General features: G+C 44.7%; 1 protein-coding gene across 7 annotated transcripts in view; it reads right to left on the bottom strand.

Moving 5' to 3' along the window:
• LOC123995380 (gephyrin-like) overlaps positions 1–22379 on the bottom strand; it is a 179064-nt gene that overhangs the window by 65594 nt on the left and 91091 nt on the right. For 5 of the 7 annotated variants that reach the window (XM_046298937.1, XM_046298940.1, XM_046298939.1 and 2 more), the window contains exons 5-8: positions 18925–19019; positions 17622–17688; positions 7427–7714; positions 2558–2692 (exon numbers count right to left, since the gene is read on the bottom strand). In XM_046298937.1, the coding sequence (XP_046154893.1) occupies positions 2558–2692; positions 7427–7714; positions 17622–17688; positions 18925–19019 (585 nt within the window). The remainder of the gene's footprint in view (positions 1–2557; positions 2693–7426; positions 7715–17621; positions 17689–18924; positions 19020–22379) is intronic. The other 2 variants (XM_046298938.1, XM_046298943.1) reach the window with 1 other exon arrangement.

Genomic DNA, 22379 nt, shown 5'->3' with positions numbered 1-22379 from the left:
TTCCGCTTCAAATTAAGACTTGTGAGAACATGTGGTGAGAGGCGCCACGCACACACAGTCGTGCTGACTCATGTGGGGGATAAAGAAACTCCTGACAGAGGCAGCAACTCAAACTGGGTCATTAACAAAAGGGCTTTAGTTTAGTGATGTAGAGTACTAGGCCTCGTACTGCAGTGGTACTAGTAACAGAGACAGCAGCAACATGGCTACTCCTCACATTACACGTCTGCTATACAGAACATATAGAACACAAGTTATACAATAACACCACTGAAGATAAGAGGAGCACAGTTTTCTCTCGACTCTATGTCCTTACATACAGAGAACGACTCTATACAATAGAATCAACAATAACCCCAGGTTACTGTAAGTACGTGGAGTCAATCTTCTTGGAACTTTTGGACATAGAATCATCTCAGTTTCCATTGTTGCTAAGCAACATAGCAACAATGAAAACTGAGATGATTCTAAGTACGCATCTGCTTATGACACCAACAAAACTTTGTAAATTTATTGTAAATTAAAAACACAGACATTGAGTCACTTCTCACGGTATATTCATCCTCAGGTCTCCACAGTGTGCCATTCTAAGACACCAGTACATAAAGACCTACGTGGCGCATGGACAGCCTGACTGAACCTGTAAAGCTGCAGTAACAGATCTATGTACACTGTATATATAGACTGAGTATGCAAAACAAACATTAAAGGCACCTGCTCATTCCATGACAGACTGACCAGGGGAAAGCTATGATCCCTTATTGATGTCACTTGTTAAAACCACTTCAATCAGTGTAGATGAAGGGGAGGAGGCAGGTTAAAGATGGATTTTTAAGCCTTGAGACAGTTGAGACATGGATTGTGTATGTGTGCCGTTCAGAGGGTGAATTGGCTAGACAAAATATTTAAGTTCCCTTTAACGAGGTTTAACGAGTAGGTGCCAAGCTCATCAGTTTGTGTCAAGAACTGCAACGTTGCTGGACGTTTCACACTCAACAGTTTCCAGTGTGTATTTAGAATTGTCCACCACCCAAAGGTCATCCAGCCAACTTGATACAATTTTTGGAAACACTGGAGTCAACATGGGCCAGCATCCCTGTGGAAACACTGGAGTCAACATGGGCCAGCATCCCTGTGGAAACACTGGAGTCAACATGGGCCAGCATCCCTGTGGAAACACTGGAGTCAACATGGGCCAGCATCCCTGTGGAAACACTGGAGTCAACATGGGCCAGCATCCCTGTGGAAACACTGGAGTCAACATGGGCCAGCATCCCTGTGGAAACACTGGAGTCAACATGGGCCAGCATCCCTGTGGAAACACTGGAGTCAACATGGGCCAGCATCCCTGTGGAAACACTTTCAACACCTTGTAGAGTCCAGGCCCTGACGATTTGAGGCTGCACTGTGCGATCCTAATGTTTGGTATACTCAGTGTATATATGGGTCGCTCTCCTTCAGCCATTCCCATAGAAACCTCTGGTCTATTCTCATGACACTTTCCCAGGAGCCAAGACAGATGAGGTGAGAGATTGGATAGATAGATTCAGATAGAGAGAGATACAGAGAGGAATATAGGGAGAGAGAGAGAAATAGAGAGGGAGAGAGATTGTGACAGAGAGTAATAGACCGATAGAGAGATAAATAGAGATATAGAGATAGCCCTTGAATTGAAATTGAAAATTGAATTGAGATAGAGAACTAGAGAAAGAGAGAGAACGAGAGAGAGAGAGAGAGACTGACTGCATCTCTGAATGTTAGACCTGCAGGAGAGACTGGAGTGGGTTAACTTAGGCAGGGGATGGTGAAGGGTCTGTGTGTGTGTATGTGTGTGTGTGAGAGCTAGTGCTGGGTCTATTCAATATATTTCCATTCAAAGGATTACCAACTTGACCCAAGCAAACAAGCATAAAACACACAACCGTTACCATACTAGCCACAGCAGGTTCTCCTCCACACACAACCGTTACCATACTAGCCACAGCAGGTTCTCCTCCACACACAACCGTTACCATACTAGCCACAGCACGTTCTCCTCCACACACAACCGTTACCATACTAGCCACAGCAGGTTCTCCTCCACATACAACCGTTACCATACTAGCCACAGCACGTTCTCCTCCACACACAACCGTTACCATACTAGCCACAGCACGTTCTCCTCCACACACAACCGTTACCATACTAGCCACAGCAGGTTCTCCTCCACACACAACCGTTACCATACTAGCCACAGCACGTTCTCCTCCACACACAACCGTTACCATACTAGCCACAGCACGTTCTCCTCCACACACAACCGTTACCATACTAGCCACAGCAGGTTCTCCTCCACACACAACCGTTACCATACTAGCCACAGCAGGTTCTCCTCCACACACAACCGTTACCATACTAGCCACAGCAGGTTCTCCTCCACACACAACCGTTACCATACTAGCCACAGCACGTTCTCCTCCACACACAAGCACACACTTTGGTTTGTCATAGCACAGTGATGATAGACACTGAAGAAAAAACTGCTGCAGAGAAATGCTGTCTGTGTGTGTGGCCTTACTTTGGGCGTAGGGCAGGAGGCGGTAGAGAGCCGCGAGGTGGCCTGGGCGCGGGGCGACTCAGAGGGCGTGGTGCTCAGAGAGCCTGTGTCTCTGGGGAGGACCTGGACACCCCTGGAGATGATGGAGTCTGGGATCTACCCAAACACACACACACACACACACACACACACACACACACACACACACACACACACACACACACACACACACACACACACACACACACACACACACACACACACACACACACACACACACACACACACACACACACACACACACACAGAGAGAGAGAGAAAAAAGCACTGACACTGACTGCAGAATATGTACTATAGATAACACACTAACACCCTTTAAAAAGGACAATCTGCAAATGACTGCTTTGTTACCGTGTCAACTGCAGATGCCCCTTTAACTTTGACTGTCTGCACTGTAGCACAGCATCTTGTAGTTTACTGTCACACAGACAGTGCATATTTAAATGTCTGCACTATAGCACAGCATCTTGTAGTTTATTGTCACATAGACAGTGCATATTTGACTGTCTGCACTATAGCACAGCATCTTGTGCCTTATTGTCACATAGACAGTGCATATTTAACTGTCTGCACTATAGCACAACATCTTGTGCCTTATTGTCACATAGACAGTGCATATTTAACTGTCTGCACTATAGCACAGCATCTTGTTGTTTGTCACATAGACAGTGCATATTTGACTGTCTGCACTATAGCACAGCATCTTGTGCCTTATTGTCACATACAGTGCATATTTAACTGTCTGCACTATAGCACAGCATATTGTGCCTTATTGTCACATAGACAGTGCATGTTTGACTGTCTGCACTATAGCACAGCATCTTGTGCCTTATTGTCACATAGACAGTGCATATTTAACTGTCTGCACTGTAGCACAGCATCTTGTGCCTTATTGTCACATAGACAGTGCATATTTGACTGTCTGCACTATAGCACAGCATCTTGTAGTTTGTCACATAGACAGTGCATATTTAACTGTCTGCACTATAGCACAGCATCTTGTAGTTTATTGACACATAGACAGTGCATATTTAACTGTCTGCACTATAGCACAGCATCTTGTGCCTTATTGTCACATAGACAGTGCATATTTGACTGTCTGCACTATAGCACAGCATCTTGTAGTTTACTGTCACACAGACAGTGCATATTTAACTGTCTGCACTATAGCACAGCATCTTGTAGTTTACTGTCACACAGACAGTGCATATTTAACTGTCTGCACTATAGCACAGCATCTTGTAGTTTACTGTCACACAGACAGTGCATATTTAACTGTCTGCACTATAGCACAGCATCTTGTAGTTTACTGTCACACAGACAGTGCATATTTAACTGTCTGCACTATAGCACAGCATCTTGTAGTTTACTGTCACACAGACAGTGCATATTTAACTGTCTGCACTATAGCACAGCATCTTGTAGTTTACTGTCACACAGACAGTGCATATTTAACTGTCTGCACTATAGCACAGCATCTTGTAGTTTACTGTCACACAGACAGTGCATATTTAACTGTCTGCACTATAGCACAGCATCTTGTAGTTTACTGTCACACAGACAGTGCATATTTAACTGTCTGCACTATAGCACAGCATCTTGTAGTTTATTGTCACATAGACAGTGCATATTTGACTGTCTGCACTATAGCACAGCATCTTGTAGTTTACTGTCACACAGACAGTGCATATTTAACTGTCTGCACTATAGCACAGCATCTTGTAGTTTACTGTCACACAGACAGTGCATATTTAACTGTCTGCACTATAGCACAGCATCTTGTAGTTTACTGTCACACAGACAGTGCATATTTAACTGGCAGAATGAATGACGGAGGACGGTGGTAACTAACCCTAACCCTCCTTTCTAAACCAAACCTTTATTCATTTCAAACCCTATGCCTAAACAAAACATAATTATGGCAGTGGAATATACAGTTCCTTATTGTACCACATGCTTTCCAAACAGATCCTGTAGTTCTCTTAAAAACCTCTTAAATATAAAAAGTCCCCATATTTGGGGGCACTTATTCAGTCTGGTATGAGTACGGTATCTGCAAAAGCAGGGTCGTCTTGTAAGAGTCAATCCCCTTTATCATGACATGGTGGAGGCATGCAAAACTTCCAGCCTGCTCAAATTCTATCTATAGATGAGCGCATGGTTGCCTCAAAGGCTCCAATTGGCTTGAAGCAATATATGAATAATAAGCCGACCAAATGGGGCTACAAGCTCTTTGTGCCGATTCAGCCTGCCTACACGTGGAACTCTTTCATCTATGAAGGCAAGGCGATCACACCCACTGGGAAGGGCCTTAGTTAAGACTGTCATGCAGCTGATTGACTTCCCTTTACTTGGCAGTGGGTACACGCTCTTTGTGGACCATTTTTATACTAGTCCCATGCTTTTCATAGACCTCCTTGAAAAATAAAATAGGGGCTTGTGGCACCATTCATTCTAAGAGAATCAGTTTCCCCAAAACCAAGGTAAACGACAAAGACAGTGAAGAGGGGGACCATACGTTGCATCAGGACTAACAAGCTGCTTTTGGTGAAATGGAGGGACACTAGGGGAGTAACCATGCTCACCACACAGCATAAGGTATTCAATAACGACCATGTCTCAAGGAGGGGGAAAATGACATTGGGGCACAGGTGAGGAAGAACGTCCCCATTTTTAAAAAGCGTCCTTTCAACCTCTCCAAATTGTCTTAATGTTGTAATTGCCACAGTGTCTCCTGACCCCTCCTGTCTCAGCCTCCAGTATTTATGCTGCAGTAGTTTATGTGTAGGGGGCTAGGGTCTAATTCTCTCTTTCGGAGGACTTGAGCTATAGGACCATGCCTCAGGACTACCTGGCATGATGACTCCTTGCTGTCCCCAGTTCACCTGGCCATGCTGCTGCTCCAGTTTCAACTGTTCTGCCTGTGATTATTATTATTTGACCATGCTGGTCATTTATGAACATTTTAACATCTTGGCCATGTTCTGTTATAATCTCCACCCGGCACAGCCAGAAGAGGACTGGCCACCCCACATAGCCTGGTTCCTCTCTAGGTTTCTTCCTAGGTTTTGGCCTTTCTAGGGAGTTTTTCCTAGCCACCGTGCTTCTACACCTGCATTGCTTGCCGTTTGGGGTTTTAGGCTGGGTTTCTGTACAGCACTTTGAGATATCAGCTGATGTACGAAGGGCTATATAAATACATTTGATTTTGATTTGATTTAGAGATTGTGAATATGTAATAGAACTGGAATGATCACATTTACAGACATATGACACTTTGGGGAGGTTTAGGGACACTTGGAATCTTCCTGTGACCACTCCTGACACCACTTATTAACACATCTACCCATGTCCAGTTGTTAGGTCTATCAATCCCATTTTTTTTCTGATATTGTTCACATGTTGTGGAAGACATGTGTTTCTTTCCAAATATACCAAGATTTTGCATGTCAGAATGATGTAATTACACATGAATAGCAGTTATTTTGAGTCTATTTTTTTCTATTTAGTTACATTTTGCCATTACATTTAAGAGGTTAATCAAGAGCTACTGAGACACTTCTAAATGTGATGATAGTACACTAATAAATGAATAATGAATGAACCTGGGCAATATGGATGGTACGACACTATGACATGGGGATGGACTATAGATCACAGAGATGAATCAGATCTACATGTAATGTATCTAGGGTTTCCTGGACACAGATTAAGCCTAGTCCTGGATAGTACTTTTTTATTCTGGATGTTTAATCTGGGTCTGGGAAATTGCCCCATGGAGTCTTACCAATGAAAGTCCATGATAGGACAATGATAAAAAATGGCGGGATGGAGCCGGAACTGGACCACACACACGTTACCATGACAACATGGCCACAGCGGTATAGGTCCACTGATCTTGGACAGGACAGAACAATGGAAATGGACAACAGTCACTTCAATGGACAATGAATGACACACACACACACACACACACACACACACACACACACACACACACACACACACACACACACACACACACACACACACACACACACACACACACACACACACACACACACACACACACACACACACACGTCCATCTGAAAAAATGCATATTTCACAGATTTTACCAACAGACATGGGGTTGTTACAAGTGTACAGAATAATAATGAGCATGGTGGTTGTATGAATGGCGACGTCCATCTGAAAAAATGCATATTTCACAGATTTTACCAACAGACATGGGGTTGTTACACTCAGTTCTGGAAGCAAAGTCAGCACAAGAACTGGGGAGCTTCATGGAATGGGTTTCCATGGTCGAGTAGCCGCATACAAACCTAAGATCACCATCATGACGCAATGCCAAGCGTCGGCTTGGAGTCGTGTAAAGCTCTTCCCCGCAGCAATGTTCCAACATCTAGTGGGAAACCTTCCCAGAAGAGTGGAGGCTGTTATAGCAGTAATGTTCCAACATCTAGTGGAAAACCTTCCCAGAAGAGTGGAGGCTGTTATAGCAGCAAAGGGGGGACCAACTCCATATTAATGCCCATGATTTTGGAATGAGATGTTCGATGAGCAGGTGTCCACATACTTTTGGCCACGTAGTGTACATACGATTGTCCACCCTTTTCCCACTGTGTTCACTTGTACACATTGAGTCATGGGTTTATGGTTGAAACTCCCTCTCTAGCCAATGCTTTGAAATGAAGGAGAAGCATAGTGGAAGTGTACACAATGGAAGAAGAGAGGAAAAAAGTGGAGAATGGGAACATAGACAATGCACCACCCTTAAAGTTCAGATCCCAGTCCTGTCAGGAAAACAGTCCCGCTACGGTCCCTTACCTCCCCATTGGTTACCTTAGCGGCGATGGAGGCTGCGGTGATGTGCGAGGACGAGGAGTCCTCGGTGGACGCCACACCACTGTCTTTCTTGTCATCGTCCTCCTCCTCGCACTGTACGCCCTTGTCCTCAGTCTGCCGCCGTGGCGAGCTGTTGGGGGGCGGCGATAGGGGCGGCGGGGGCGAAGGCAGGTCCTCTAGCTCGTCCACCGCCTCCTTCATCTTGACCACAGCGTCCCGTAGCAGGTCGATAGCGTGGGGCAGCGCGGGCAGGATGAACTGGAAACACTCCTGTTGGAGGAGAGGGGAGGAGGTCAGGAAGATAGAGGGAGAGTTAGTGGTTATTACAGCAGGTCAATGGCATGATAGTAGGGTAACAATCTCAGTTCCGTCCTGCCTATAGCTCAGACTGTTAGCCAGTGGTATTCAATGTCAGGGTCACAACCCCTAGAGGGGTCGAAAAATAAAAAACGTACAATTAATAAAAATATTAAGAGTGAAAATTATTTTATTGGACAATATACAGTACATACGATTTGGAGATAAGTTGAAAAATACAATAACAAAAATAATATTGAGTAAATATATTTATTGGTTCTCATAATTTTTGATGAGTGATGAGCGATTTGAAGGTTATTTATTGATGTGAAAATGTAAATGTTCTGATTTTAAGGGTGTGTCATTACATTTGGAAAAGAAATGGGGTCCCCATAAATTCTGGCGGAGAAAATGAGGTCCCCCCCTGAAGAAGTTTTAATAGCACTGCTGTAAGGTCATCTTGGCTCTTGTTCATAGAGAACTAGCAAGCTCATGTTGAGGGTTCAATTCCCACTGGGATCACATGCACATGTTAAATGCATGTGGATAAAAGCCTCTGCTAAGTGGTACATGAAGTCGGTATCATACGGACACCCCCTTGGATCTTTAAAACAAAGTTGGATTGAAATTGATGTAATTATGATGATCCTTTTTTGTCATTTTTGTCACCAAATACTCCATAATGTCAAAGTTATATATTTTTTCTCTAAATAACTAAAATATTCTGTAGCCTTTGCATAACTATTCTTCTCGTTCGTTTAGGCAAGCCTAAAGCATTGGCTTAACAAACACATAATAAATGACATGGAAATAGAGTGGTCGAAATTATTTTTAAATGACTGCCGCTTCCTCTGTCCCCCATGCATACAACATCCGCAAGGTCCCTCAGTCAAGTATTACATTTCAAGCAAAGATTCAACGACAAAGACCAGGGAACGTTTGGAACTCAAAGAAGGACAGTGATTGGTAGATGGGCAACAATATCAAATCAGACAATGAATATATCTTTAAGCATGGTCGTGTTAATAATGATGCTGTGGATGATGTATTAAACCACCCAGACACATGACAGATACAGTCGTCCTTCTGAACTGAGCTACAGGACAGGAAGGAAACTGCTCAGTGACGTCACCATGAGGCCATTGATTATTTTAAAACAGCTACAGAGCTCAATGGCTGTGATGGGAGAAAACTGATACCACAATATTGACCTAGAGTGAAAATAGGAATGAAAATATATATTTTTTAAATGCATCCTGTATGCAAAAAGGCACTAAAGTAATACTGCAAAAATAACATGGCAAAGGAATACAGTTCTTGGTACACCATTCTGTGGGTGAGTGAGAAGACTGTCTAAAATATCCAGTGTTTCTGAATTTTTCAATCTACCCTGCAATATACAATTGTCAGGACCAGGAACGTCTTCCTCCTCAAGCACAGATCTAGCACGACAAGAACCCAAGGAAACAACGGTATCAGCCAAAAGAACAGGTTTTACCGTCCTCTGTAGAATCCCACTGTTCAGTCTCAGAGGAACGTGCATAATAGGGTTTTAACAGATTTACATGGCACAGCTGGTGTGCTTTCCTCCGTTCTGGAGTGGCAACTAGATAATTTTGCTCAATTCTCGGGTTGTGGTCTGGTGTGCTCGTGGCGACACCATTCTGTATACAGACGACACCATTCTGTATACAGACGACACCATTCTGTATACTGACGACACCATTCTGTATACTGACGACACCATTCTGTATACAGACGACACCATTCTGTATACAGACGACACCATTCTGTATACAGACGACACCATTCTGTATACAGACGACACCATTCTGTATACAGACGACACCATTCTGTATACAGACGACACCATTCTGTATACAGACGACACCATTCTGTATACAGACGACACCATTCTGTATACAGACGACACCATTCTGTATACAGACGACACCATTCTGTATACAGACGACACCATTCTGTATACAGACGACACCATTCTGTATACAGACGACACCATTCTGTATACAGACGACACCATTCTGTATACAGACGACACCATTCTGTATACAGACGACACCATTCTGTATACAGACGACACCATTCTGTATACAGACGACACCATTCTGTATACTGGCAACACCATTCTGTATACAGACGACACCATTCTGTATACAGACGACACCATTCTGTATACAGACGACACCATTCTGTATACAGACGACACCATTCTGTACACTGACGACACCATTCTGTATACAGACGACACCATTCTGTATACAGACGACACCATTCTGTACACTGACGACACCATTCTGTACACTGACGACACCATTCTGTACACTGACGACACCATTCTGTATACTGACGACACCATTCTGTACACTGACGACACCATTCTGTATACTGACGACACCATTCTGTATACAGACGACACCATTCTGTATACAGACGACGCCATTCTGTATACAGACGACACCATTCTGTACACTGACGACACCATTCTGTATACAGACGACGCCATTCTGTATACAGACGACGCCATTCTGTACACTGACGACACCATTCTGTATACTGACGACACCATTCTGTACACTGACGACACCATTCTGTATACTGACGACACCATTCTGTACACTGACGACACCATTCTGTACACTGACGACACCATTCTGTACACTGACGACACCATTCTGTACACTGACGACACCATTCTGTATACTGACGACACCATTCTGTATACTGACGACACCATTCTGTATACTGACGACACCATTCTGTATACTGACGACACCATTCTGTATACTGACGACACCATTCTGTACACTGACGACACCATTCTGTACACTGACGACACCATTCTGTACACTAACGACACCATTCTGTACACTGACGACACCATTCTGTACACCGATGACACCATTCTGTACACTGACGACACCATTCTGTACACTGACGACACCATTCTGTATACTGACGACACCATTCTGTATACTGACGACACCATTCTGTACACTGACGACACCATTCTGTACACTGACGACACCATTCTGTATACTGACGACACCATTCTGTATACTGACGACACCATTCTGTACACTGACGACACCATTCTGTATACTGACAACACCATTCTGTATACTGACGACACCATTCTGTATACTGACGACACCATTCTGTATACTGACGACACCATTCTGTATACTGACGACACCATTCTGTATACTGACGACACCATTCTGTATACTGACGACACCATTCTGTATACTGGCCCTTCTTTGGACACTGTGTTAACTAACCTCCAGATCAGCTTCAACGCCACACAACTCTCCTTCCGTAGCCTCCAACTGCTCTTAAATGCAAGTGCATGCTCTTCAGCCGATCGCTGCCCGCACCTGCCCACCCATCCAGCATCACTACTTTGGACGGTTCTGACTTGTGGACATATATGTGGACAACTACAAATACCTAGGTGTCTCGTTAGACTGTAAACACTCCTTCCAGACTCACATTAAACATCTCCAATCCAAAATTAAATCTAGAATCGGCTTCCTATTTTGCAACAAAGCCTCCTTCACTCATGCTGCCAAACCCTCGTAAAACTGACCATCCTACCGATCCTCCTGTTTAAATGCTAGAACCCAGAGACAGATGGGTAAACCGCTTCTCCAATCTTTATGGCTCTACAACAAAGAACAAACAGCAAAAACATTTACATGATCAAATACAAATCTTAGAATCAAATTCTAAAGACCACCAGAACCCAATGGATTCTCCAATTACATTGAATGAAATGCAGGACAAAATACAAACGCTCCAACCCCAAAAGGCCTGAGGTGTTGATGGTATCCTCAATGAAATGATAAAATATAACAGACCACAAATTCCAATTGTCTATCCTTAAATCCTCAGCTCTGGAATATTCCCCAATATTTGGAACCAATGATTGATCACCCCAATTCACAAAAGTAGAGACACATTTGACCTCAATTACTACCATGGGATATGTGTCAACAGCAACCTTGGGCAAATCCTCTTCATTATCATTAACAGCAGACTCATATATTTATTCAGTGAAAACAATGTACTGAGCACATGTCAAATTGGCTTCTTAATAAATACCATACGACAGACGACCTATTCACCCTGCACACCCTAATTGACAAACAAATCAAAGGCAAAGTCTTCTCATGCTTTGTTGATTTAAAAAAAGCTTTTGACTCAATTTGGCATGAGGGCCTGTTATACAACTTGATGGAAAGTCGTGTTGGAGGAAAAACATACGACAATATATAATCCATGTACACAAACAAGTGTGCGGTTAAAATTGTCAAAAAAACAATACATTTCTTCCCACAGGGCTGTGGGGTGATATGGGGAGACAGCTTAAGCCCCACCATCTTCAACATATATACCAATGAATTGGTGAGGGCACCTGAACAGTCTGCAACACCCGGCCTCACCCTACTAGAATCTGAAGTCAAATGTCTACTATTTGCGATTGATCTGGTGCTTCTGTCCCCAACCAAGGAGGGCCATCAGCAGCACCTAGATCTTCTGCACTGATTCTGTCAGACCTGGTCCCTGATAGTAAATCTCAGTAAGATTCAAATAATGGTGTTCCAAAAAAGGTCCAGTCGCCAGGACCACAAACACAAATTCCATCTAGATACCGTTGCCCTAGAGCACACAAAAAACTATACATACCTTGGCCGAAACATCGGCGCCACAGGCAACTTCCACAAAGCGGTGAAAGATCTGAGAGACAAGAAGGGCCTTCTATGCCATTAAAAGGAACATAAAATTTGACATACCAATACTTGAATCGGTTATAGAACCTATTGCCCTTTATAGTTGTGAGGTCTGGGGATTGCACACCATCTCCCCAAAAATCACAAAATGGAACAAACACCAAATTGAGACTGCATGCAGAATTCTGCAAATGTACCCTCAAAGTACAATGTAAAACACCAAATAATGCACACAGAGCAGAATTAGGCCGATACCCGCTAATTATCCAAATCCAGAAACGAGCCTTTCAATTCTACAACCACCTAAAAGGAAGCGATTCCCAAACCTTCCATAACAAAGCCATCACCTACAGAGAGATGAACCTGGAGAAGTCCTCTAAGCAAGCTGGTCCTGGGGCTCTGTTCACAAACACAAACACATCCCACAGAGCCCCAGGACCAGCTTGCTTAGAGGACTCTTTTCCAGGTTCATCTCTCTGTAGGTGATGGCTTTGTTATGGAAGGTTTGGGAATCGCACACCCAACCAAATCATGAGAAAACAAAAAGATAATTACTTGACATTTTGGAAATAATCTTTTTAAAAACAGAGCAAACTAGAATGTTATTTGGCCCTAAACAGAGAGTACACAGTGGCAGAATACCTGATCACTGTGACTGACTCAAAATGGAAAGGAAAGGAAAGCTTTGACTATGTACAGACTCAGTGAGCATAGCCTTATTATTGAGAAAGGCCGCCATAGGCAGACATGGCTCTCAAGAGAAGACAGGCTATGTGCTCACTGCCCACAAAATGAGGTGGAAACTGAGCTGCACTTCCTAACCTCCTGCCAAATGTATGACCATATTAGAGACACATATTTCCCTCAGATTACACAGATCCACAAAGAATTCTAAAAGAATTCGAACTCCCATATCTATTGTGTGAAATACCACAGAGTGCCATCACAGCAGCAAGATTTGTGACCTGTTGCCACAAGAAAAGGTCAACCAGTGAAGAACAAACACTGTTGCAAATACAGTCCATATTTATGTTACATTTCCCTTTTGTACTTGAACTATTTGCACATTGTTACAACACAGTATATAGACATAATGACATTTTAAATGTCTTTATTCCTTTGCAAGTATTGTGAGTGTAATGTTTACTGTTCATTTTATTATAGTTTATTATCTATTTCACTTGCTTTTTCAATGTAAACATATGTTTCCCAGTCGAATAAAATGCTTAGATTGAATTGAGTGAGTGAGTGAGTGTGGGAGTGAGTGCGAGTGAGTGAGTGCGAGTGAGTGAGTGAGTGAGTGAGTGAGTGAGTGAGTGCGAGTGAGTGAGTGAGTGCGAGTGAGTGAGTGCGAGTGAGTGCGTGAGTGAATGCGAGTGAGTGAGTGAATGTGAGTGAGTGAGTGAGTGAGTGAGTGAGTGAGTGAGTGCGAGTGAGTGCGAGTGAGTGAGTGCGAGTGAGTGAGTGAGTGCTAGTGAGTGAGTGAGTGCGAGTGAGTGAGTGCGAGTGAGTGCGTGAGTGAATGCGAGTGAGTGAGTGAGTGAGTGCGAGTGAGTGAGTGCGAGTGAGTGAGTGAGTGCGAGTGAGTGCGAGTGAGTGAGTGCGAGTGAGTGAGTGCGAGTGAGTGAGTGCGAGTGAGTGAGTGCGAGTGAGTGAGTGCGAGTCAGTGAGTGAGTGCGAGTGAGTGAGTGAGTGCGAGTGAGTGAGTGCGAGTGAGTGAGTGCGAGTGAGTGAGTGCGAGTGAGTGAGTGAATGCGAGTGAGTGAGTGAGTGCGAGTGAGTGAGTGAGTGCGAGTGAGTGAGTGAGTGCGAGTGAGTGCGTGAGTGAATGCGAGTGAGTGAGTGAGTGAGTGCGAGTGAGTGAGTGCTAGTGAGTGAGTGAGTGTTAGTGAGTGAGTGTGAGTGAGTGAGTGAGTGCGAGTGAGTGCTAGTGAGTGAGTGAGTGTGAGTGAGTGCGAGTGAGTGCGTGAGTGAGTGCGTGAGTGAGTGAGTGAGTGAGTGCGAGTGAGTGAGTGCTAGTGAGTGCGTGAGTGAGTGCGTGAGTGAGTGAGTGCGAGTGAGTGAGTGCGAGTGAGTGCTAGTGAGTGAGTGAGTGCTAGTGAGTGAGTGCGAGTGAGTGCGAGTGAGTGCGAGTGAGTGCGAGTGAGTGAGTGCGAGTGAGTGAGTGAGTGAGTGAGTGCGAGTGAGTGCGAGTGAGTGAGTGAGTGCGAGTGAGTGAGTGCGAGTGAGTGCAAGTGAGTGAGTGCGAGTGAGTGAGTGAGTGAGTGAGCGAGTGAGTGAGTGCGAGTGAGTGAGTGCGAGTGAGTGAGTGCGAGTGAGTGAGTGCGAGTGAGTGAGTGCGAGTGAGTGAGTGCGAGTGAGTGAGTGCGAGTGAGTGCGAGTGAGTGCGAGTGAGTGCGAGTGAGTGCGAGTGAGTGCGAGTGAGTGAGTGCGAGTGAGTGAGTGCGAGTGAGTGAGTGCGAGTGAGTGCGAGTGAGTGCGAGTGAGTGAGTGAGTGAGTGAGTGAGTGAGAGTGAGTAAGTGAGAGTGAGTGAGTGAGTGAGAGATTGAGAGAGTGAGTGAGTGAGTGTAAGTGAGTGAGTGAGGGAGTGAGTGAGTGAGTGAGTGAGTGAGTGAGTGAGTGAGTGTAAGTGAGTGAGTGAGTGAGAGAGTGAGAAAGAGTGAGTGAGTGGGAGAATGAAAAGAAAAAAAAGAAAAAAAGAGACGACTGGAGACAGGACCACTAGATCAGACACCCCAAAGGGCTTGATCTCTTGCCACAGAGCCCAGCCCACCCTGGCTCTGTCCTCACGGCCCTCGCTCTGTCCTCACGGCTCTGGCTCTGTCCTCACGGCCCTGGCTCTGTCCTCACGGCCCTGGCTCTGTCCTCACGGCCCTGGCTCTGTCCTCACGGCCCTGGCTCTGTCCTCACGGCCCCGCTCTCTCCCGACTCTCTCCTCACGGCCCCGACTCTCTCCTCACGGCCCCGACTCTCTCCTCACGGCCCCGACTCTCTCCTCACGACTCTCTCCTCACAGGCCCCCTAGACTGCCCCAGGACTACCTGACATGATGGCTCCTTGGTCCCCAGTCCACCTCTGTCCTCAGTTTCAACTGTTCTGCCTTATTATTATTTGACCATGCTGGTCATTTATGAACATTTGAACATCTTGGTCATTTTCTGTTATAATCTCACGGCCCCAGACTCTGTCCTCACTTCCTAGGTTTTGGCCCTAGGGAGTTTTTCCTAGCCACCGTGCTTTTACACCTGTCCTCAGCACTTTGAGATATCAGCTGATGTACGAAGGGCTATATAAATAAATTTGATTTGATTTGACTCTGTCCTCACGGCCCCGACTCTGTCCTCACGGCCCCGACTCTGTCCTCACGGCCCCGACTCTGTCCTCACGGCCCCGACTCTGTCCTCACGGCCCCGACTCTGTCCTCACGGCCCCGACTCTGTCCTCACGGCCCCGACTCTGTCCTCACGGCCCCGACTCTGTCCTCACGGCCCCGACTCTGTCCTCACGGCCCCGGCTCTGTCCTCACGGCCCCGGCTCTGTCCTCACGGCCCCGGCTCGGGCCTCAGTCCTCCCAGTTTCCCCTGTCTTTATGATGTGGGATCAGAGATAATAAAAGTGGGTGATGGGCTGTTCATACAGTTATGTTTGACTGGGGGCCTGATGGGGGAGACACTAATATGGCACCAGATGGGAAGAGGGGGCGTAATTGATTAAAATAAATAATAAAATCGATCAGTAGAAATGCCTCAGTAATGAGACAGAGACAGATGTGGGGTCAGTGGAGAGAGGGGACAGAAAAGAGAGAGGAGATAGAGAGAGGGAGACAGACAGACAGATGGCGAGGTAGCGGGTAGAGCAGTCTAGCGGTGCAAGTACACGCGGGCGTGTGGGAACACACGCAGTAGCCACGCACACCCAAAAGCATGCAAGGACACAAAGTGATCTGCTCATGGTGTGCATTGTGTGTGTGCTGTATTCGGGTACAATCTCAGTGCACATTTTCCCAAGAGTTAAGAGACTAACTATTCAGTCACAATGACGCTGATCAAAGTAAACGTGAGAGTGCTGATCTACCCTGGGGACACCTGATCCTAGATCAGCACTCCTACTCTGAGATGCTCTGTGGATAAGGGCCCTGAAACACTGATATGAGTACAGGTGTTATGGTACAGTTTAATTCACCGCCTTTTCATCAGGATTGTTAATTAAAACAATAAAACTGCATAACACATATATTTTTTATTTTTTTGTACAGCAAGTCTCTATATATTTTACAATTAGCTAAGGAGTTTTGTGCTTGAAGAAGGATTTTTTGTTAGATTCAATTTGATAATGCGCACCTGCTCATTAGTTAGCTAGCTAACGTTAGCGTGCTAACGAGCAAGGCAGCCACACACTTCATATGAAACGAATGGGGTGGCAAGTGCAGCACAATGCACATAACACTAAATACTAAATGCTTTTCCAGCAAGATGAAGAATAAATCATTTAATGAACTCTCAATTAACACATACTGCCGGTGCCAGTTAGCTTGCTAGCTGATGTTAGCTAAATGTTTACTATCACATAACAAAGCTAATCGAATCAAATTTTATTTGTCACATACACATGGTTAGCAGATACTAATGACAGCTAACAGGCAGCTGCTTCATTTGAAAAGCAAATCCATTGCGATTTAATTATAATGTTGCGACGCTCGTTATCTAGTTGTGGCCATCTAGTTAGCACTACACATTCTAGCGAGCTAGCAAAAAAATTAGTGCAGCTTGCTAGTTAGGTTACATTAGCTACAGCAGGCACAAGTCAAACAAGCTACTGCCTCGTGGCCTGGAGTACAAATCAGAATTATAACTGTTCTATGTGAACAACAAAGTTAACTGCAGAGGTGCAAAGTACCAGTCCGATGTTTCAGTGTGTCTGGCCCTTTAAAGTGGTCCTGTTTAGCAGGTGTTAACGTTACCTGAACCCTTCTTGCTCCCTGGTAAGTTGATGATGAGTGTCTGGCCCTTTAAAGTGGTCCTGTTTAGCAGGTGTTAACGTTACCTGGGAACCCTTCTTGCTCCCTGGTAAGTTGATGATGAGTGTCTGGCCCTTTAAAGTGGTCCTGTTTAGCAGGTGTTAACGTTACCTGGGAACCCTTCTTGCTCCCTGGTAAGTTGATGATGAGCGTCTTGCCACGGATGCCGCACACAGGTCTGCTTACACACAAGAGAGGAGAATGTGTATTAGAGTTTCACACAATGAAAAGTGTGTGTGCGTTAATGAGGAGTGTGTACACAGTATACATTCATGTGTGTGTGTGTGTGTGTGTGTGTGTGTGTGTGTGTGTGTGTGTGTGTGTGTGTGTGTGTGTGTGTGTGTGTGTGTGTGTGTGTGTGTGTGTGTGTGTGTGTGTGTGTGTGTGTCTCTATAAGTGTGTTTGTACAGTATGCGTGTTAGTGTGTGTGTGTAGTGTGTGTTCATGTGTGTGTGTAGTGTGTGTTCATGTGTGTGCGTGTATGTGTATGTGTGTGTGTTCGTGTGTGTGTGTTCGTTAATGAGGAGTGTGTACACAGTATACATTCATGTGTGTGTGTGTGTGTGTGTGTGTATCTCTATGAGTGTGTTTGTACAGTATGCGTGTTAGTGTGTGTGTGTAGTGTGTGTTCATGTGTGTGTGTAGTGTGTGTTCATGTGTGTGTGTGTGTATGTATGTGTGTGTTCATGTGTGTGTGTTCGAGTGTGTGTTCGAGTGTGTGTTCGTGTGTGTGTGTTCGTGTGTGTGTGTGTGTGTGTCATAGACATTAAACCAGTAGATAGTGATACTGTAGCGCTGATGTCATCCACGTATTCCAATGTAAAACTCCTGATGACGCATGAAGTATTTGAATTTGAAGCATATTGCTAAATAGGGCTGAATGGCACTAAAAAAATGACTACGGATCATGGTGAAGGTGGCCTTAACTAGCAAGGGATCATGGTCAATGTCGTCGTTTTCATCCTGCCTGAGAAAGTCAACCTTAATGTCTATGGCAGGAAGGAGGGAGCCTCTTCGTAGCCTGCCGGCCCGTGATTGGTCTGTGTCAGCACGTGGTCCTGTGTGACGACAAATGTAGTAGTCAGAATGGATCACTATTTAATTAAATATCTCCATTTGTAGCGAACTTTAAAATAATTAATAATAAACTAATTTTAGAGCCGTTCTGACGATCGTAATTTACATAGGCTTTCTAGGGCTTTTTTTTGGCACTGCTAGGATGCTACACACTAGCCGACCAGCAGAGCTCATGACTTCACTCTCCAGACCGGACACTGGGGGCCTGATGTGTGTGTGTACTGTATGCATGTTAGTGTGTGTTTGTGTGTGTACTGCATGTATGTAAGTGTGTGTGTACTGTATGTATGTAAGTGTGTGTGTACTGTATGCATGTTAGTGTGTGTGTGTGTCTCACCTAGAGAGCATGCCTAGTGGTGTGACGTTGAGAGAACCCATCAGCATGGCCAGAGACATCCCTGGAGCCTCCCGCTCTATCACCTCTTTAGTGGCCTGATGGAGACAGAGAGAAACAGAGAGAGAGAGAGAGAGAGACAGAGAGAGATAGCGACAGAGAAAGAGAGATGGCGACAGAGAGAGACAGAGAGAGAGATGGCGACAGAAAGAGAGATGGCGACAGAGAGAGACAGAGAGAGACAGAGATAGCGACAGAGAGAGGCCGAGAGACAGCGACAGAGAGAGACAGAGAGATAGCGACAGAGAGAGACAGAGAGATAGCAACAGAGAGGGACAGAGACAGAGAGATAGCGACAGAGAGAGACAAAGACAGAGAGAGACAGAGATAGAAACAGAGAGAGACAGAGAGAGATAGAAACAGAGAGAGACAGAGAGGGATAGAAACAGAGAGAGACAGAGAGGGATAGAAACAGAGAGAGACAGAGAGAAAGAGAGAGAGAGAGAGAGAGAGAGAGAGAGAAACAGAGAGAGAGAGAGAGATAGAAACAGAGAGACAGAGAGAGATAGAAACAGAGAGACAGAGAGAGATAAAAACAGAGAGACAGAGAGAGATAAAAACAGAGAGACAGAGAGAGATAAAAACAGAGAGAGACAGAGAGAGACAGAAACAGAGAGAGACAGAGAGAGACAGATAGCAACAGAGAGAGACAGAGAGATAGCGACAGAGAGAGACAGAGAGAGACAGAGAGATAGCGACAGAGAGACAGAGAGATAGCAACAGAGAGGGACAGAGACAGAGAGATAGCGACAGAGAGACAGAAACAGAGAGATAGCAACAGAGAGGGACAGAGACAGAGAGATAGCGACAGAGAGAGACAGAGACAGAGAGATAGCGACAGAGAGAGACAGAGACAGAGAGATGGCGACAGAGACAAAGACAGAGAGATAGCGACAGAGAGAGACAGACAGAGAGATAGCGACAGAGAGAGACAGCGACAGAGAGAGATAGAGAGAGAACGACAGAGGGAGACAGAGAGAGTTAGAAACAGAGAGAGACAGAGAGAGATAGAAACAGAGAGAGACAGAGAGAAAGAGAGAGAGAGAGAGAGAAACAGAGAGACAGAGAGAGATAGAAACAGAGAGAGACAGAGAGAGATAGAAACAGAGAGAGACAGAGAGAGACAGAGAGAGACAGATAGCGACAGAGAGAGACAGACAGAGAGAAATACTTGAATCAGTTATAGAACCCATTGCCCTTTATGGTTGTGAGGTCTGGGGTCCGCTCACCAACCAAGAATTCACAAAATGGGACAAACACCAAATTGAGACTCTGCATGCAGGATTCTACAAAAATATCCTCCGTGTACAACGTAGACCCCCAAATAATGCACGCAGAGCAGAATTAGGCCGATACCCACTAATTATCAAAATCCAGAAAAGAGCCGTTCAATTCTTCAACCACCTAAAAGGAAGCGATTCCCAAACCTTCCATAACAAAGCCATCACCTACAGAGAGATGAACCTGGAGAAGAGTCCCCTAAGCAAGCTGGTCCTGGGGCTCTGTGAGGTGTGTTTGTGTTTGTGAACAGAGCCCCAGGACCAGCTTGCTTAGAGGACTCTTAGAGGACCCAGGACAGCAGCACAATGAGACCCAACCAAATCATGAGAAAACAAAAAGATAATTACTTGACACATTGGAAAGAATTAACAAAATATCTGAGCAAACTAGAATGCTATTTGGCCCTAAACAGAGAGTACACAGTGGCAGAATACCTGAACACTGTGACTGACCTAAACTTAAGGAAAGCTTTGACTATGTACAGACTAAGTGAGACTAGCCTTGCTATTGAGAAAGGCCGCCGCAGGCAACATGGCTCTGAAGAGAAGACAGGCTATGTGCTCACTGCCCACAAAATGAAGACATTACTAATGTCATATTATATATATATATATATACAGTGTTGTAACGATGTTGTCTCGCGACAGGCAGACAGAGAGCCAGAGAGTGAGACAGCGAGAAAGAGCGAGACAGAGAGACAACACTGTGTGTGTATATATATATATATCTATATATATATAATATGACATTTGTAATGTCTTTATTCTTTTGAAACTTCTGTATGTTAAATGTTTACTGTTCATTTTTATTGTTTATTTCACTTTTGCATATTATCTACCTCACTTGCTTTGGCAATGTTAACATATGTTTCCCATGCCAATAAAGCCCCTTGAATTGATAGAGACAGAGGCAAAGACAGAGATAGAGACACAGATACAGACGGAGCGAAAGAGAGACAGACAGAGCGAAAGAGGGAGAGAGAGAGCGAGAGACAGACAGCGAGAGAGAGAGAGAGAGAGAGAGAGAGAGAGAGAGAGAGAGAGAGAGAGAGAGAGAGAGAGAGTGAGTCAGAGACAACGAGTGAGTCATAGATAGGAAGAGAGAGAGACACACAGAGAGAGATAGATGGAGAGAGAATGTATGATCATCCACAATACAATCACACTGCTTTCCACACTAGAAGACAGAGAGATGAGTACTGTATCATGGCATGGTGTCACACTACAGATGTAGGATCTTAATTTATTCACTATTTTGCTGCGGAGTATTTTCTTGCACAGCAGAAAATGCAATCTTGTAGTCACCTCTAAAGTTCGAAATGTCCACTTTAAAAATGTATCAACCCTTACAAAAAAATCCATTAATTACAATCCACATAATAATTCTCATGTCCTTTTGCTGCAGGATTATTTTTCATGGTGTAGCAAACTGGCTCAAATTAAGATCATACATCTGTAGAGGCTTGAAGAACACACAGCATTCTGGGTCAAATCACTCACCATTGGCAATAACCTATTAAAATACATTCTTAGAAAAAAAGATGCTCTCTAGAACCTAAAAGGATTATTCAGCTGTCAACATAGGAGAACCCTGTGAAGAGAGGAGAGGAGAAAGAGAAGAGAGGAAAACCCTGTGAAGAGAGTTGAGGAGAAAGAGAAGAGAGGAGAACCCTGTGAAGAGAGGAGAGGAGAAAGAGAAGAGAGGAGAACCCTTTGAAGAGAGGAGAAAGAGAAGAGAGGAGAACCCTGTAAAGAGAGGAGAGGAGAAAGAGAAGAGAGGAGAACCCTGTGAAGAGAGGAGAGGAGAAAGAGAAGAGAGGAGAACCCTGTAAAGAGAGGAGAGGAGAAAGAGAAGAGAGGAGAACCCTGTGAAGAGAGGAGAAAGAGAAGAGAGGAGAACCCTGTGAATAGAGGAGAGGAGAAAGAAGAGAGGAGATGAGAAAGAGAGTAGAAAGAGAAGAGAGGAGAACCCTTTGTAGAGAGGAGAGGAGAAAGAGAAGAGAGGAGAACCCTGTGAAGAGAGGAGAGGAGAAAGAGAAGAGAGGAGAACCCTGTGAAGAGAGGAGAGGAGAAAGAGAAGAGAGGAGAACCCTTTGAATAGAGGAGAGGAGAAAGAGA

This window comes from Oncorhynchus gorbuscha, linkage group LG14 (genome assembly GCF_021184085.1).
Source record: "Oncorhynchus gorbuscha isolate QuinsamMale2020 ecotype Even-year linkage group LG14, OgorEven_v1.0, whole genome shotgun sequence".
Classification (NCBI taxonomy): Eukaryota; Metazoa; Chordata; class Actinopteri; order Salmoniformes; family Salmonidae; genus Oncorhynchus; species Oncorhynchus gorbuscha.
The sequence above is the reverse complement of the archived record's forward strand: the minus strand, read 5'-3'. Positions and strand labels throughout refer to the sequence as shown.